Source organism: Diadema setosum, chromosome 22 (genome assembly GCF_964275005.1).
Source record: "Diadema setosum chromosome 22, eeDiaSeto1, whole genome shotgun sequence".
NCBI lineage: Eukaryota > Metazoa > Echinodermata > Echinoidea > Diadematoida > Diadematidae > Diadema > Diadema setosum.
In genome coordinates this window covers 10,158,181-10,177,678 of record NC_092706.1, presented here as the reverse complement: position 1 = coordinate 10,177,678, position 19,498 = coordinate 10,158,181, and the positions used below count along the sequence as shown (strand labels likewise).

Genomic DNA, 19,498 nt, shown 5'->3' with positions numbered 1-19,498 from the left:
GAAAAATGATTGCCATAAGTTGGCGTAAATATTGTTGGATGCCGACATAAATTGAATAGGTCTAGTTACCGATTTGCTACTCGCTCGCTACCCTGATACACCTAGCTTACGAATACAATGCACATGCATCATCTGCTGAAGTTAGCCAGTCACTATGACGGAAAGCTGGCATGTATTGGATACAAATTTGTAGACAAGGTCTAGACTGTACTTAAAACAAAATCATCAAGAATCAAAAGTAAGTGTTAAGTGCTAAATACTAATAACAACTTAAGACACCTTACCAACTTATGCTCTATGCTTTTAATCTCCTTCTGTTCTTGTTTAGAGCTCTAATCCTATGTATTCATTTTTATTGTATTTTACACAAACAGAAAATGGCAGTGACCATGACACTGTGCTCTCCAACCTTATGGAGAAGCTGAAGATGACCAGCAAGCAGATCAAAGCATGGTCACACAAAAGCCACAAATTGAGGCTGGCTATGGTAAGTTCATGCTCGCACACATGTGTGTACAACAACTGTGTGTATGTCTTCTTCCATAGAATTGCTTTTATGTGTAACCAATGCTAAAGTTTGGATCAACTATTTCAACTGGGAGGATTGGCGTTTGAATTGTTATCTTGAAAATACTGGACCACTCTTCTTTACTTCTTTCTGATAAAAGCTCATAGACTAGAGTACAAAATGGGTTTTTTGTTGTTATTTTTACATGACTGAGATTCTGTTATTGTACTTGTTTTGTATCTTTACATGGCTCAGTATAGGAGGCACGCATTTATACACATGTAGGATAATAGCCCCTGTAAAGATATTCTTATAATTGAATATATTTTCACCTCATCCAAATTGTGAAGTGCAGCATGAGATTTTGTTTGTCTGTTGACTGTAGAACAAGTAAACATTGTGGTGTTGCTCAAAGTACGTTTCCTTCATGAAGAAAGTGTCTGTGATGTCTTTCAGTCCAAGTACACAGAGCCGGACCCTGTTGATCCCTCAAGACTACAGAAATGTCTGGACAAGCTGAAAATGGCTATAAAAGGTAAGTCTTGAAGTTGTATGATGAACTATTATACAACACCTATTTAGAATGTAGCTAACCGATTGGTTGATTGCCCATCACGTGACATTTAGTGAAAAGTTCCATCGCACGCTCTGGCTGTCAGCCGTGCAGTTTTGTTTCAGCAAAAATGGATATAGCGCATGGCTGACGTCACCCATTTCCATTGCCTCCCGTGTTAAACTCAAGATTGACGCAAGTTTTTGTTCCATTACACGGCTCTGATGTCACAATAGACACACATTTGCTGCACGCATTCAACAATTAGTACAAGCGTGTCAACAAGCGCATACTTTTGTCACTCATTTTTGTAAACAACTGTTTCGCGTACGTACGTACACTGTGACTGCCAGTGTGCGGCTACTATTTCGTTTTTCACAGAAAATGGTTGCCATTTCTGTGCTAAATTCAAGAATCTGTGAGGACCAAATCTGTTGACGGTCGAGGTGCTGTATAGAACAAATAGTGAATGGTCTTTACTCGTGCAACGGAACAAGATTTCGCACTCGGTTAAAGACGAGTCACACTATTCAACTCAGCTTCGCCTCGTTGAATAGAGCGCGTCTATCTTTCACCTCGTGCAAAATCTTGTACACCATAGTACCATTGCACTCGTGACCATTCACTATTTGTATTTCACTATTTGTATATGAGCACAATATACAAATAGTGAATGGTCACGAGTGCAATGGTGCAAGATTTCGTACAAGGTGAAAGATAGAGGTGCTCTATAGTGCGCCTCATCTTTCACCGTGTGTGAAATCTTGTTACATTGCATGAGTAGAAGATCTTACACTATTTGTTTTAATATACAACACTTTGGACGTCTACAGAGGTAGTCCACACAGATTCTAGAATTTAGCACAGAAATGGCAACCATTTTTGTGATGATGGCAAATGAGTAGCTGCACAGTCACAGTGTATGTACGTATGTACGTACGCGGTGTACGCGAAACAGATCGGTTGAAGTTGTTTACAAAAATGAGTGACAAAAGTAGCGTTTGCAAGCACACATGTACCGGTAATTGTGGAATGTGGGCGGCAAATGTTTGTTTATTGGGACATCGAAGCTGTGTGATGGTAAACGTGCGTTATCCATTTTTGTTCAAACAAAATTGCACGGCTGACAGCCACAGCGTGTGATGGTACTTTTAACTGAATGTCACATGATGAGCAATCGACCAATCAGATAGCAACATTCTTTTTAGATGGTGTATGATACAGCATAATACCTTCCTTTTTAGGTATGTTCAAACTTGTCTGAAAAAAAACCAACAATCAAACCCACAAGCATAAAAAACAAGTCAAGTACAACTGCATGTGCTTGGTTAGTTGGTTCTCAGCTTAATTACTTATTCTGCAATATTGAAAATGCAGCATTTAAACCTTGCATGATTCATGATATATCAGTGTTTAATATTCATTTCATGTTGCATCCACACAAAACTAATCCAATCAAAGGACTGTTTTCAGGGACTTAAAAAAAAAAACCAAACAAAAACAAAATGATCAGTCAGCTGAATAGGGTGATTGGAATGTCCAGTAAATTAATATATGTATCGACTACAACCCCACAAGCAGCCTTTCACCCACATGCACCACACAGTGTGAACATGTATGAAAGAGTAAATTGCAAGTGTGACAAATCTCCCCAAACATGTTTTTGTTCTGCCTCCCCTCATGTCAATTTTGCGATGTCTTCTTTTCAGTATCCTCGCTCCCTGCCATGAATGAGAGGCTTGATTCCATAGCCAGACAAGTTGGGTAAGTCGGCTCAGTGGTAGTGGAATCAATCGTTAGAGGATAAGTTCACCTTCATATACAAATGTACATGTGGATTGAGATTATGCAGCAATATCAGTAGAATGCATCAGTGAGAATTTGAGGAAAATCGGACAATCCGTTAAAAAGTTATGCAATTTTAAAGTTTCTGTGTGTCACTGCAGGAGGAGAAGACAACAACAGTTGATGATGTTACATGAATAGAACAATATAAGGAATATATAAAGAGAGTTGAACACTAAATTTAATTTCTTGAAAAAAGAGTACACATTCCCTCAGCTTGTAACTGACATATGTTAAGGGTAATATTACTCCCCCTGCCTTGTGAGAGAGGCAACTCATGTGCTCTTCTATTATGGTAGAAAAGTGAAAATACAATGTATGTTGATTTTTGTTTATATTTTCTTTATATCGCTCTACACATTTGACATCACAAGCTGTAGTAGTCTTCACATCCAGCGATCCCTAAACTAAAACTCCAAAAATTCATAACTTTTGAATAGATTGTCAGATTGTCTGATTTTACTCAAACTTTCACCAGTGTGTTCAGGGCTCGACCTTAACTTTTTTTCTAGGAAGCCAGCCGGGCTCCTCAGGGACCTTTTTAGGGAGCCAAATTGAGTTTTAGAGAGCCACGTTTCCCTCAGTCACAATCAGCAGCTGGTCTATTACATGTACATGTATTAACCTGGTGGAGAAGATTTCGTTTAGATATAACATGCATTTCTCCAGACACAAGCCGGAGATACCTGGTTCTTAGTACCGTATCTAACGGGTTTTAGCACAGTCACAGTGTGTGTGTGTGTGCGTTGTGTGTGTGTGTGTGTGTGCCTGTGCCTGCCGTGCACCTGCGTGTGTGTGTGTGTAGGTGTTTTGTGTGGTCCCTCTCCCATTCCCTTGTGTAATTTCTTACCCTGGTCTGTTCATAATTATTGTCTTTCTTTCTCGGTTCTTCTTTTTTTAGCTGCAAGGTGTGGGTTAGAAACAATTATGTAACGCCACATGTTGATTGATCAGTAGAGCTGCCAACCTTTGGAAGCACAAATCCGTACTCAGTAGCTCCAAAATCCGTATTTTCCACCAGAAGCTGTATTTTTTCCACCTCCCTCATTTTTGCCATTTTGAATTAAACTTGTCGACTTAAAAGGCCTACAAGCTCTTTAACATAACATTACGACACATGCATGCCGAAGTATCGAGCTGGTCACTAGCACGATAAAGAATCCAAACTACGCAATGTTCAGCGGTGATTGATTGCTTTCTCTCAATGCATGTGTACAAGACTACAAGTGCATGTATGTACATCCAGAAACTTGCTGGGCTGGTTATGGAAGCTTCCACTATCTAGCAGGGAAGGGGGATGCTTTCATCTTCTCAAGAAAGCTTCTGTGTGAGTGAATGCAAAACTCTGTTCCTTCGGTGTTTCCAACTATTGTTTACTATAAAACATAATCATGCGCTGTTTTCAAGCTTTTTAATTTGACTGGATTTTAAACATCAGTATTTTCCGAAAGTACCGGTATTCCAATTTCTTTTACCCTGACTGGAATTGGAAAGTCTGCTATAACGATGATCGCAAAATGCCGCGCTGTGTGTGGTTGCGCCACTGAGCAAACACGTGGTTGTACTTTCAAGTTTAAAGGAATGCGCCATGTGCTCCTGCCTAAGAGGTTACTGCAAGGTCGATGGATCGAATGTGCCATAGCTGAGCTGATGGCTTGTTTACGGTATTTAACATGCAGTTTACATTCGATACGAAGAAGTCATTACGTCTTTCACGAGGAAAAAACATACAAAAAAAAAAAACCACCTACGAACGAATGTTGATAGCCAAAACTTTGAAAAGTAATAAGCAGTTATGATGAGCATGAACTGAAATTAATTGTCATGATTTTGCTGTCTAACCATGTGATGACTGCATCTCATTGGACCTACTTCATAGTGAATTTGTCTGGGCATACGAGACCTTTTAAGTATTTCTGTGATTGCCTTTTTAATTGACTGATTAATCGATTCTTTTTTTATTGTTCAGGGAACATAAGATATTCGATTAAGTACACCATATTCGACTGATGTTTCCTGCTATGCACCAAAAGAAAGGCTATAAAATTGTAGAATCACGGTATCTTCGCAATGATTCCTTTAATTCAACTGAGCTGGTTCTTCTCGAGATCGATATTAATTTCAAGATATTTACACGCTGTTTATTCCAGCGCGCGCATTCTTTCGTCTGGCACGCACCTGGTTGGGGCACCTGCTTTTGTGGAAATTTCCACAAGGGGAGCGGGGTGGGTGTCAAGTTTCTTCGAGCCGAAGAGACTGCGCGCACGTATTCAGTATTTCACAATCTCTTCGCTCTAATTTACTGTAATTCATGACATGCTTTCTCCTTGAATATTCTGTGCTGATATTGAACATTTAGATTTAACTTTACGAAGGTTGGTAGATCGTGGATCTTTTTGTTGTGAGGTGTATGTAATTTCTTTTTTTTTTATCATTCTTTGGAGGGGAAAGAAGAGTAAGGGGGAAAAAGAATAAGAGGGAAAGTGAAATAAAACGAACGGCAAGTACGCTCAGCATTTGCAGTAAGCCGTCTTTTTATACCAGCGTAGTTTTCATCATCACCATCAGACATCACTCAGATCATTTTAGCCTTTTCCTATCAACATTAAGAAACACGCACAGTCCCTCGAGATAAAAACCGAGGAAAATAAATAACAAATACAAAGTATCATCACCTCCCAACAACACAAATATTTAGAAAAGACAACACACGTCGCTTCGATTCGAAAAAGTATTGCAGCAAAGCGGAGAAATCGCTGTTACGAAAATAACAGTGCGAGACACTTGAAAGAATTGTTTAAATATTTCAAAGTATAAAGGGAACGGATAAAGTCATATAAAATGGAAGAAATCGTACCAAACGAGGTGTGAGAAACGACAGAAATAGAACGATAAGTTTAGTAGTTGGATTAGGCCCTAGCAAAAGTTTGCAGCACCGAAAGCTACGCGAAAATTAATACACATTGGAAACTCTGTATTGCGACGAGATCCTTGGGATCGTCAATAAACGATACAAAACAAAGGAAATTAATTCATTTTGACCGGAAAATAGTTTGTTATAAGTATTCTGTTATATGAGATCTCCTTTAATAGGCCTAACAGTAGAAATACATCGAGTTTCCACGATACTCGGGAAAGAAAGTTCGAACGCTTTTCACCTGCACATGTACTGCAGTGCTCATCAATACACGAACAGAAACTCACCTCTTCCTTGCAGAAAAATGATGCAATAACGTTACAAAACACACACACAACATTCTAAAAATCATTTCGTACTTGGGAGGCAAGGGAAAAGCGGAAGAAGAAGAGAAAAAGAAGCAGACATTGCACAACGGAGTGCTTCTACCCCGACTCAAAACGAAATCGGGTACTGTTTATAGTGGCAGCTGGCTACAGTGTGCAATAGCTAAGCTACTATACTCACGCTCCCCAGCCGGCCACACATGGGGATACCACGGCGATCGATGTAAACATCCACGGTCCGTAGGCGACAGGGATTCAGGCGCGCGAAGTTCTATTCGGCGTACACAGTACGCAAGCAGCGAATTGCAAGCTAGTGCGCACACCACTAGTATTCTATAATAGAAGATAGGAACACACACACGTCGGGTACCGTACACAAAGAAACACACACATGCGGGCAACGTGGGCCGGCTGGAGAATGAAATATGTTCAGTGTGTAGTCTATATTGCAATTGCAGGGATAATAACTTCGAGCGTCAGGGCTCGCTGCGCGCGCCGGGGTAGTCTGGGCTCCGTCCCCTTTTCCTTGGTGCGACCAAGAGAGGGCGCAAATTTTCTGATTGCGATAATCGAGAGACTGCGCGCCCAACGAAAAAGGGTCCGGGAAGAAAGTTTCAGTTCCGATCGGATTTTGACCGAACGCGATAAATCATTCGCTCTGACAGGTCCCGCCCACCGAGTATGGTAGTAGTCTGTTCAGCCAGTCTCAGTAAATGGAATTCGCATCTATCTGATTTCGTATGTGATCTATATTAATGACATGTAGATCCATATAGGTCACAAATTGGTTTCAGAGTATTCAATTCTTCTGAAGAAAAGATACAGTACCTTTTTCTTCATAGTAGGCCTAATACGAACACATATTATGCTGAATTTACTGCTGAAATTGGATTAGACTAGTCATCGACTGTTCTAGGTATTACGCAGTTCAGTACCTTTCTCCCAACACACGTATTCAGGGTGCGCGCATATACGTACGTCGCCATATTGATTATGACGTAATCGAACTTGACAACATGAACAATTCGTCGCTGATGAGCTCTGCATTTTTAATTACCCCTGTTTTGAATGGCCACTGGAAAAATAAAAACAGAATGAGGGTGGAAAGTATAGGTCTCCTCACTTCATGCATATTCATATATTGAAAACGCTACATTCGTAGTTGCAAGATCTTAATAAAATTTCCATATAAGTGTACATTTTCGTAACCCTAATTTTATGCATTAAATATGACTTTATGCAAATTATTTATAGCCTATCAATAACATGTCAATAATAATTTTTTGACAATTTTTTTGTATCTATTCCTTTTAAATTTGAATGAAAGAGGTCATGTCTACCTGTTTCATGCAGTCGGCTTCCATCCTACAGTTTTTTGCTCATTGACCCATCCTCCCGATTTAGGGGTATAATAAGGTTTCGTGAACTCTGTAGGCTACTGAAATATGACCTGTTGCGTTGCCAGCGTCAGATTTGTATTATATTGAGGTGATATATTCATGATCTCGTGTCAAGTTATTGTTTCTGTTATAACGATCAAGTAGACTGCCCTTGGTATTGCATTTTTTCTCTTTAGCGGAAAAAATATTACATTCTTTCCTGACAAAATAGCCGCAGAATTTTATTTCTATCGGTGTGGCGCTCGCGCTTCCCCCTTGTGCGTAGGCGCAGCGATTTGGTCCCACGTCGTCCATTGTTCGATGCGTGAACGTGCATTTTGGGAGTTGGCGCATGCCTGTGGCCGCTGCATTATGTCGTGCTATTTTGCTGGTTTATAGGCTAGTTTGCATGCAGAATGCATGTTGTACCAGAAATAGACCAGAAAGGACTATGTTCCTATGTGTAGCCAGCTAGAGTGCTAACAATCGCTACATTAGTCAGACAGCAGTCTGCGTCTGTCGTTGTTATAGGTCTAGACGTAATTTAAATCGGATCATCAGTAATAAAATAGTCGGCCTACATATCAAACCTATGGTTTTAATTCGTGCATTTACACATTGGCTTTGCAATATCTTGTCTTATATTGAGTGTAGCCTGTATATAAACTAGTAATAGTATTTATTTTGATAATAATATATCTACTAGACCCTAACAACGCTGATAGATCTACGTGTAGGTTGCTACGGGCAATTTGCAACACATGTCTAATAATATACTTGCCATACATGGTGCATATCATGTGCCAAAAATGAAATAAAAAAAAAGTCCCTGGTACATAATTTCTATATCAAATAGACATGATACGTTACGTGATAATCTGTGTCTGAAGTGACAGTGCATGCGGCGGTTGTTTACTTTGTATCTTTGTTGATGAATTTGACAAAATGCACAATAATAATGTGACGTGACCTGAAAAAGTACTGGTATTAGCTACTGCTATAGTGATGTATTGACTTTCCATCCAGTGCATGCTCATCAAAGATACTTTTTTTTTTATCAGTGTTGCACAGAGAGATGTAATTTCCTGGTTCTTTGTTGAAAGTACAGATTTTCGCGCTGCAAAACCATGCAGTTAATGCAATGAAAGTTGGTCAAGTTTTTTTCTTTCTTTTTATTCAGCGACCAAAGTAATGAAAGGTGATGGTGTTCACTATATTATATAGGGGTAGGAAAATAGTGGGGTACCCAGTGTTGAACAAAAGTTGCTTCTAGCAAGCTACTACCACACAAACAATCACAGTCAATGGGTTCAAATGATATTTGTAGCATAGTCAACTGTTCATAAGTTGTTGAGATACTACTACCACACACAAACAATCACGGAATCAATTGGTTAAAATGACATATTCATGATATTTGTAGCATAGCCAACTGTAAAAAGTTGTTGAGATACTACTACCACACAAACAATCACAGAATCAATGGGTTCAAATGACATTCATGATATTTGTAGCATAGTCAACTGTTCATACGTTGTTGAGATACTTCTGCCACACAATCATAGAATCAATGGGATCAAATGACATGACATCTGTAGCATACTCGACTGTTCATAGTTGTTGAGATGTATGTACAATATAATGTGCAGCAACAAACAAATAATTTGAACTAGGTATACTCCTTTGCCAGATGAAATTATATTGCACTGTATCTATTGATAAACAAATTAATCAAACGACAGCTACCAGTATTTTCTGCTTTCCTGTAAATTTTCTGCAGTCTCAATTTGATAGTGATGGTAGTGGTACCTACATATCACTTGTATTGTGATGACAATGATAACAGCATGGCAATAATGAAGTTATGATTTCAAAGTAGATTTCACTTGCATACAGAGTTGTGCAGTCTTGTATAGTGTCATGTGCAATCCAGTCTTTTTTAATTGAAGGAAGTTTGATTGATTGTAAGCTTGTGACGGCAGTAGCACAATATAGGAAGTAGTGTAACGAATATTGACACACTCCTTTGATCCATCCTCCCTCTGCCTGCCCGCGCCCGGCCCGGCCCGGCCGCGCCCAGCCCCGCTCCGCTATACCCCGCGGGCCCGCATGATATCTGCACAACCCGTGTCGGGCGTGTGAAGCAGAGCCCGCGCGCGGTGACCATCTATTTGATTTGCCGTAAGCGTGAATCGATAGCCCTGAGCAGTAACACAAGGTCAAATGCAAGGGGCATAAATGATTAACAAAAAAACTGTAGGATGAACAGAAACCACAGATAATTGTCAGAAATGTCCTAAATGATGTCAAAAAGACGATCGCATTTCACAAAAAATTGCAACTTAAGATATGAAAAAGTCAAGAAAATGTGTTGAAATCTGATGCTAATTACGATCCTGTCTGTGTGTCCCATGGGACCGACTCATGCATGTTAGCGACACATGGTTAAAATGTCGAGCATTGTGAAGTGAATGTTCAGCTAGGAACGTTCTGATTTGTTGTGAGAGATCGTGTATGTGTTGCTCCTCTGGAATTTAGTTTTAATATGTTTGATAACCACTCTGAACTTTTTTAATGACGTCAGATATTGAGTCATCATCTTCCGTTAGTGAGTAGTTTCGAACGGAGACCGAATCAAAGTATTTTTAATGTAAATGCTGAAGTGAGCCCTCTCTCGACGGATTGCACAATGGCCGCGCTCTACGTACGGCGATGAAGCGCCTATGACGACCCCACATACGTGAACACCCTGCAGATCTGTCCTTGGTCTCACCATGGGCGGATGGAGTACTGCATGCATGCATTGCATAATTATGTACATTACCCAGTATAAGTGTTTAGTTTGGCCATGGAGCTAAAAACGAATGGCGGTCTACGATCGTTTATCTCTAGTGATTTCTCTCTAATGTGTTTTTTTTTTTCAACTTTGTACAAAAAATAGGGCCCAACAGTAGCCATGACTGCTCGTATCATAATTAGAAATGTTCTTGATTTTGCGATCTTGTTTGTGCAACAGGATTTTGTAAGAGAGAGGTATTTCAGTCGGCTGCACTGTGTCCGAGTGAATCCATAAACACTTTGAAAATCGAGGCACTGATTCTAAATATCAAATTGATATTATATGCAAATTGACTGGGTATACTACGACTGCAGTCGACTGTATGTTGTACTTGTGGGCCATGCCCACAAGATGAAGCCTTGAACTTCTGGAATCCCTTTTTTTTTTTAGCCAAGTATAAACGTAAAGTAGGTTTACAATTGGATTTCTATTAGCTATGTCTGGAGAACAATAATTCACAACACAACCACAATACTATCAGCATAGGGCCTAAATACCACGCAATTTCAAATAAAAACATCCACAAATCTTTCTGAGTGTGGCTCTGACGATGAAATTACTAGTAATAAGTGATTTCATCGATGAATAGCCATCAAAGCTTTATGTGTTATGAAAATATAACAGGTTAGAATACAAAAACACGCTTTGATTACGCGAGCATACAAAGGCTTACCGCGTTGAGCCTCACAAGGAATAGTATTTTATCAGTTTTGATTAAAAAAAAAAAATAAGCTGGTATTTTCTTCAGACCTAATTTACCAAAGGAAGATAAAGATATCACATGTTTGATGGAGAATTTACGTGGCAAACCTTATACACGCTATGTATCCAAAAATTGAATAGGCATTGTTTTCCCGAAGGTTCGTTAATCTGAAAATAAGAGAAACTTTATTATTTTGAAGGTTTGATAGCTCCCCCCCCAAAAAACAAACAAACAAACAAACAAACAAACAAGCAAACATCAAACAAACAAACAAACAAATGAAACAAGGTTCGTAAATCCACAAATGGAAAAATTGCATACTTTTAAACTAACATTCGGAATTACTAACCAATATCGTTTTAAATTAACGAACCTTCGGTATTGCAAACTTTTTTTTTTTAGTTTTCTTTTAGGGGCTATACAAACGAACATTCGGAAGACCAATCCTTTAGTATTTTAAACGAACCTTATTTTGTTTTGGATTACCGAACCATCGTAATAATAAACCCTGAAAATGAACCTTCAGAAAAACAAACTGTAACCAGAAATAAGAAATTTCTGACTCCAGAATTATTCAGCATTTACCAATCCCAGAGGGCAGCGGATATCATACAATTCTGATATTCACCTTGCATTATAATGATGATGCCATGTAACAATCAGGAGGTAAACTATAATCATCGAGAAGGCGAGAGAGCCTCCTTGATATAACAGGCAAACTCCACAACACCATGCTGAAGGGCATATAAATCAGACACTTGCTTATGAATATATCGTAGTGCAAAATAAATTCATTGATTATTCATTTAAACTTTATGATACCACAGTCTCCGGGGTTCACTCCTCAGAACAATACATATTATACATGATAACAACATGGTATGGACTTCTATAAAGTTTATCTAGCTGCCCTAGATTTTTAATCCTTCATTGTTGGACGATAATTAAAGATGTTCATTAACAGCATGATTAAAGGAGAAATATCTGGTATTTCCAATGAAACATAATAGTACGTTACAATATGTCGTGCCCCACACTGCGCATCGTCAATTTTATACAGATGTTCAATGCATATAAATGCAATTTTACTAATAGCTGGGTTCGAAAGTTATATCATCTGTGATGTGTAAATATTTGCTAAACTATTTACTTCCGGGTATTGCTTTCCAATAGGTGATCTTTAACCATACAGACAAGAGAAAGTCCACTCCCATTAAAAAAGAGAAGTAAAATGCATGTCTTTTCAACAGTATGGTTTTGCGGGAGGTAATTTGCTAGTCGTATATCTTATTCAATTTTGCCCCCCCCCCTTTTTTTGTGTGTGTGTATCAATGCCATGAGAATGACCTGTATTCCGTCCTGCATTCACATTGGTGAGCACCCATTAAAAAAGAAGTGTTCGCTTTCAAAGTCATAAGACAATTTGAGTCACTGTGTACCTGCTTCTGTGAAGCATTCTCCTTCTCATCATTACAATGTCATGTTGTATTATCATCCTTCGATCAACACGGCTTAATGTATACCATTACAAGTTTGTTTCTTTTTGCTTTGTTTTGCTTTACTGCTATAGGTTAGCACTACACCTTTTCAGGAAAAATAGATGTGTGTAACCCTCCTGTTACTTCAAAATCCATTCAGTTAATAAAATTAAAAGAATTGACATATTGTTATCGCCACGTATCAGCACATGCCGTGTGAACATAACAGCGGGTATTTACAAGTACATAACTACAAACCCTTCTTTTAAGTTTCGGCTAATGAACATTATTTCATTATCAGGAAAAAAAAAATAGTAAGCAATAGTTTATTTTCGAATAAACGAACCTTCGGAATAACAGACATAGCTTTTAACCCATATTCCTCACGAATATAGCACTATCAGCATAATCTGTTTTAAAGGCAAGCCACAATTAGTGTTTTGGTAAAAGGACGCAAGGAATAATGTTGCTTTTACGTTTAGATGAAATAGTTTGACTATGAAAGTTGTTACTATGAATAAATTCCCTCAGAGCGTTTGTATAAGTTTATAATTGGATGAATCCTGCGAGTTATGTTGGCCAGGGAGTGAGTTTTCGTAACGTATACGTTTCCCACCTGCGCTTTTCCATGGAAATGAGATAATAAAGTTACTTTAATGTGTTCTATAGTGAGATATGGGAGTAGTTCCTTGCAGGTGAGCTATATAAGGCTGTCATAATCCTTGAGGAGAAATCTCATAGCAGGGTATCACGTATGTTTCGTTGAATCTTAAAATACCTTATGGAATTCGTCAGTGAAATCCGTCTGTATTTGACTCGTATATATAAAAAAAAAACAATAACAAAAACACGAACCTCTTCGTTATCCTACCTGCAGGCGCAATCCAATGAATTTCACTTGCCTTTGTTGACCATGACAATTTTTTTATTCCTATCTACAATCAGGCTTTCAAAGACAGAAATCTATTTTGGCACGATCGGACTATTTGAATCTGGTTCCTACATTCGATATTTTGTAATGATAATAATAATAATAATTTTATTTTTTTTTTTGGGGGGGGGGGTCTGGTTTTTAATATTTGTGACACGGGATCCCTTAAATCTATTGGAATGTTGATCAAAAGTCATGTATATGAAGATCACATATTTTAGTTCAGTTCAGTTCAGTTCAGTTCAGTTTTTATTTCTGCATTTCAAAATCAATACAAATTAGCGGATATAGTGGGATTGACCCTTTTACGGATGTCATTCTGTTATTCTCGAAGGAATCAATCTAAAATAAAGTCTGTAATCTGCAATAAGCCTATAATGTCCAATGAAACATTTTTTCATCGTACTATAAAATCGTGGTATACAGCTCCCCTATTTGGATTGAGGCTACGTTTCATGAAAAGACTTCTCTCTCATAAGACACACAGGCTTTACTTCTCTTGTATACATAATGTAGCTACATAATTATGAGAATCTTTGGAATTTCCTTGATTTTATGTAAAGACTTTTATATGATGACTTCATGAAATCATGGAATGGGCAGCTTGTCTCTCATCATGCATAAAGAAAACACGTAGGCCTACATAATGCAGTATGAGCTGGCGATCGAAGTACAAGTTAGTGGGCTCAACTTCAAACCCCCTATTTTGGTGGACAATGCTGTAGTGTAGTGGAGGTGGGCAGCACTTCCACACACTACCAGCGGGAATGCGATCAGCTGGTATTCTCATTAACTAGTAAAACTGTCTGATTGACTGCGAGTCATGAATATTCATGACCACTCTAGCGTGAACTCTTGACCCTGCTCGATCCGGCGAAAGTATTTTACTGGACTCTTTTTTCTCGGGTATCGCAGTTCTCGGCCTATCGCAATCCTCGGGTGTCACGCCCTCATACGGCTTGTCGCGTACACTGAATCACCCCTACGAGTAAAAAGAGTCCAGAAGCTAGACTAGCGCCGGGGCCGCTCGCGCTCGAACGTCAATAGTGTGATTGTGTACAGAAACTATGATTCTGTCTTGAAACGTGTGGCTATACGGCAAAAAAACTTAAGGAGCCAGCCGGGCTTTTTTCATACATTTCTGGGGAGCCCGTAGCGATTCTGGGGAGCCAATGGTCCCCGGGCTCCCGCTAAGGTCGAGCCCTGGTGTTCTACTAATATTGCTGCAGTCTCTCAATCCACATGTTTATGAAGGTGGACATGTCCTTTAAAGAGCATTTGCTCTTCCTTTGTATATTTGTTTTTAAAAAAATCATCCCTCCATGATTCATTCAGAGTCCCCCCAGATCCCATTCAATGTGATCGTCACATGGCATGACATACACGTTTTCAACCTTCTTGGCTTTGCAGTCAGCAGAAATGTACATTGAATGGGGCAGATGGCCCTTACCTTTGATTGCTTTGCTGCCTGAATGGATGTTGTGAAGTGCTGTGTAAATTCACAGAATACTATGCTCAGAGCTGCAAACTACATTGCGGTATGAGTGTACTACACTTGTATATGAAGCATGTTTGATTACTCTTTTTCTCCTCACACATACACATGAAACTGGTTTTGATCAAGAAAATAGTTTTGATTCTTTTTTTTCCTTTTTTTCTTTTAATTTGGTTATTCATGTATGATATGTGTTGTTTTCCCTCTTTTTTTCTAGCCAAACATGTCTTGAATGTACTGACATCAATATGGCATTTTTATCTGTGTGTGTGTGTGTGTTTGTTTGTGTGTGTGTGTGTGTGTGTGTGTTTTGTTTTTGTTTTGGTCTCTCTTTTTTGCCTGCTGAGTTTCAATGCATTGCATACTTTGCATCATAGTAGATAATTGCATGATGGAGTGGCCTGCTTGTACATTTAAAAAGAGCTCAGATGAAGCATTGTTACTAGCCTGAAGTTTAAACACTATATGTGTCTTATAGTGTGTTCACACTTCCAGGAAATGTTAGTTATCTACAGATGTTGAACTCTATTTTACTCTGTTCTCATCCATGTTAAAGCACCCGGCTACCAAAGACAGTGATTCTGGAGAAAAGGGGCCAGAATTACAATAAGTACAGATGCAAAAAAAGATGACATATATACAGAGATGCTGAATGCTCTTTCTCTTTGTAACCCCCAAGGTTGAAGTCGACGTGGAGTGTTGAGAAGACCGACGTGTACCTGAGCTCGGACTGCTTCTACGTGGAGGTCATTCTGCAGCCCAATGGCAGTGTCAGGGATGTCATGCTAGCTCTTGGTCATGGTATGACCGGCAACAACCAGGTCAGTGGTCATCTCCACATTTTTGACCAGATGGTGTGTGAAGAAATGCAATGTAATTGCGTAATAAATCTTCTGTTGTTTGGTTTTGTATTTGTTTTTATTTTGTTTATACATGTGACAGCCTCCATCAGAGCTGATGACAGAAGCTGATGTTACTTGAATTGCTCATCTATGATTGATTGACCATTACAATCAAGAGTGCTCACTTATAGATGCTGAAAATGCTTTGTATGTGTGCTAAAGGAAATAAGTTTGATTTTGCATTCAGCGATTGTTTTTGGTTGAGCCATTTTAGCTGTGCATGTAAAGACATAAATTTTGCCTTCATGTCTTCATGACCTAAAGGTATAGGAAGCATTACAATTCCAGATATTTTAGAGATGCTATTATTGTAATTCTATCGTTATTTTTCATTCTCCCCTTCTTATTTTTGGTTAAAGAGCTGCCCTGAGATGTGTGAGGTACTGAAGAAGAATGACTTCAAGGAATTCACTGAACATCTGATTGGACTGTGTCAGATGCATCAACTTGGCGGAGATACGTAAGAACCTTCATGACATGAATCCATATCAAATATTATGTGAAAGCACTTGTACACCAGTTTGCAGACTTGTGATACAAGTTTGTAGCAGTTATGTGTTTACATTCACAGTCCATTTACATCTATTCCCTAGGAGTGTTCGTCATCACTACTTATATGTCATTGACTGTTGAAATACCTCAAATTTTCCCATTGAGGCCAAGAGGTCTTCAGCTGGATCAGATACCAGTATTTGATTTATTCATTCATTTATTTTGATTAGGGTTTACAAAATATGAGCAAACTAAAATGAAAAAAAAAAGAACAAAAGCAAATGGATTAACGCTGCCTATTTGCAGTACAATCAGCTTTGCATGAGGATCACACAGGAATATGGGAGGCTTGTAGAGGATATTGTAATTTCACATAATCCTGTTTATTCTTCTTGTAGGAAGATGAAGTGCACAGCATTCAACTGTCTGGTTGCCCTGGAGACTGACCTGAAGACTGTGTTTCAGGCCAGAGGAAACAAAAAGATGCCACCACCAGGGTACGTAGAATACAGGAGTATGTTTTCTTTAAAGGGAACCCAAGCCCAAAGAGCAATGTGGATTGAGTGAAATCAGCAACATTAGTAGAACACATCAGCGAATGTTTGAGGAAAATTGGACATTCAATGCAAAAGTTATGAATTTATAAAGTTTTGGTGTTGGAACCGCTGGATGAGGAGACTACTATAGGTTATGACGTATGAGTGGACAACTATATAACGAAAAGATAAAGAAATTCCACAAAAATGCACTTTTCTAGCACTATAGAAGAGCACTTGACTAGGCTCTTTCAGAAAGCAGAGGGAATAATTGCTCTGCTACCCAGAATATATGTCAGTATCAAGTTGATGGAATTTGTCATTTGCATGAAAAATGAATTTTTGTGGATTTTTTTTTTTAAATTTTGCAAATCACAGTTAACAACATGCAAAAATGTCGTCATGTGCTAGAGTAATAGTGCATTTACGATAGCGTCAATTCGTGAAAACAGCATCTCACAAAAATGTCTGTTACCTCCACATTTGCGAAAATATCTGTACGTGAAAATTACAGCTTTTACAGTAATGACTTAAAAGGTATGCAGAGCTCGACATTAGTGGTGCCCTGGTGGCCTTCGGTCACTAGAAATTGATGTCTGGCCACCAAATTAATAAAAGAAATAGGGCAACTAAGATTTATACAATGCACTCCCGTTACAACAAACACGGTTATAACGAAATTTTGTTTTAGCGAAGTAAAACTTCTGGTCCCAAAATTATTGCCATTAAAGTCTATGGTACAAAATTTGCTTATAACGAACACGGTTATAGCGAAATGTTCGTTGTAACGAAGTCTTTTCCGAGTGCCGCTGACAAAGAAAAACAAAAGAAATGTGCTCCGTTATAACGAAATGAGGATTGCTTTCGAAAATACATAGTGGAACAAGCATTATTGTTTCTGCATGGGCGAACAGGAGTGCACTGTAGTGGCTTGTTGAGCTCGCTTTTATTTCAGGCTACCTGAGAAAAAAGTGTGCATCGAGCCCTGATGTATGTGTGTATTTGGAGAAAGATAAGTTATATTTTTGATCAAAATCAAGCAAGTCTGCCAGGAAACACTGAAAACCTTTGATGTAGGAAGTTTATGGTGCTGCATTCTTTGTAATACTTTGTTGCATTTTGCCTTGTTTGATGTCCTACCATCCATTAGAACGGAGATCAGCCCTCTGATGCACATTTCAAAGGGACCGGTAGGCTACCTAACCCCCAGAGTAGGAGGTGAGTCAATGTTAACATTTTTTTTCATCACCCCCCCCCCCCCCCTTCACATGCATTGTGTAAGTGACCAGATTTACTAATAAAGACATTGTTTTCAAATTTGTGGATGCATTTTGTATATATGTATTCTCAGAAGATATGGCAGCAAGCTGTTTCATTCATTGACCTACAAAAACTGAATGCATTTCAAAACTTGCCTTCTAGTTAACAAGCCCTCTGGTTGTCCAAATAAACTTCCCTATAAAGGAACAATACACATAAGATTTAATTGTAAGTTTGTAGACTAAACTGTGATGTATGTGTAGACTTTAGTATGCCTCGAGTGCCAGCGCCTGTTATAAACTTGACATGCATGTTAACACAAAGTGAAGTCCAGTAGGATTACTTGTCTGTTGCATCTGTCAACAATTGATTTATGAGCAAGGGAATGTGAAATTTGTTTTTAGCTGTGGAATTATATTGATTTGATTAAATAAATGTTCACGTATTATATGGAAAAGAGAGTTGTTACATCTTCAAGCATAGCTTATTGTGAGTCCCTGCAATATTTGTATGCTGTTAGCTCGTAATTCAGTTAATCCATTTACAGTTTTACTGCATACAGTACACTTAATTATCTTTGTGTCTGATTCAGTATAACCTTGGCCATATCATTTTAATTATCTTTGTGTCTGATTCAGTAATACCTTGGCCATATCATTTTTGGGAGATATTATGCTGTTATGTTGCATATGGCGGAGGAAAATGTTTTATTACAGAGGAAGGGATTTGGAATAAAACCTTAAGTCGAATGTGACCTGAAAATAATGCAGCTCACAACAAAAGTCATTTTAAATAAGTCTTGCTTGGAAGAATGCTACTTTTTTCCATTTTTTCCCACCCAGATGATGAGTCTTTTTCATGTTGATGCGTTGACTACACAATTGAATGTTGTGTGGAATCTAAGAGGTACACCGCATGACTACAGTTTTTGAAGGATGTGCGTTTCGAGTCGTATTGTCTTTCTTCTTGAATTTATGGAAATATATGTGCATATGCTAGATAGCTATTACTACCGGTACTCTTTCTTGAAGCAATTAAATACATTACTCATTGTGTTCATCATTTTGTGTCATCAGGCCATCCTATGCGTCTAACGTACTTTGTCTCACCCTATGATCTCTTGGATGTGGAAAAAAAGCAGACCACAGAACTATCGAACAAAGGTGAAGTGACCTACAGATCTTTGTACTCTTTCTCTTTCTTCTAAGCAGAAGATCAGTAGTTGGTAAGATGCCGCTTTGGTTATTTAACTACTTTGGCTGGAGGAGTGTAAATTACTACATCTGCTGATGTAGAATAATTACTTTTGAACACAGATGACATATTTTCATTTT

At 38.5% G+C, this 19,498-nt stretch overlaps 1 protein-coding gene across 1 annotated transcript in view; it reads left to right on the top strand.

The window, feature by feature from the left end:
• Positions 1-19,498, top strand: part of LOC140245399 (uncharacterized) — a 38,699-nt gene that overhangs the window by 3,601 nt on the left and 15,600 nt on the right. The window contains exons 2-9 of the mRNA XM_072324976.1: positions 375-487; positions 965-1,043; positions 2,771-2,825; positions 15,654-15,795; positions 16,236-16,336; positions 16,767-16,865; positions 18,055-18,122; positions 19,241-19,327. Coding sequence (XP_072181077.1) covers positions 375-487; positions 965-1,043; positions 2,771-2,825; positions 15,654-15,795; positions 16,236-16,336; positions 16,767-16,865; positions 18,055-18,122; positions 19,241-19,327 — 744 coding nt within the window. The remainder of the gene's footprint in view (positions 1-374; positions 488-964; positions 1,044-2,770; positions 2,826-15,653; positions 15,796-16,235; positions 16,337-16,766; positions 16,866-18,054; positions 18,123-19,240; positions 19,328-19,498) is intronic.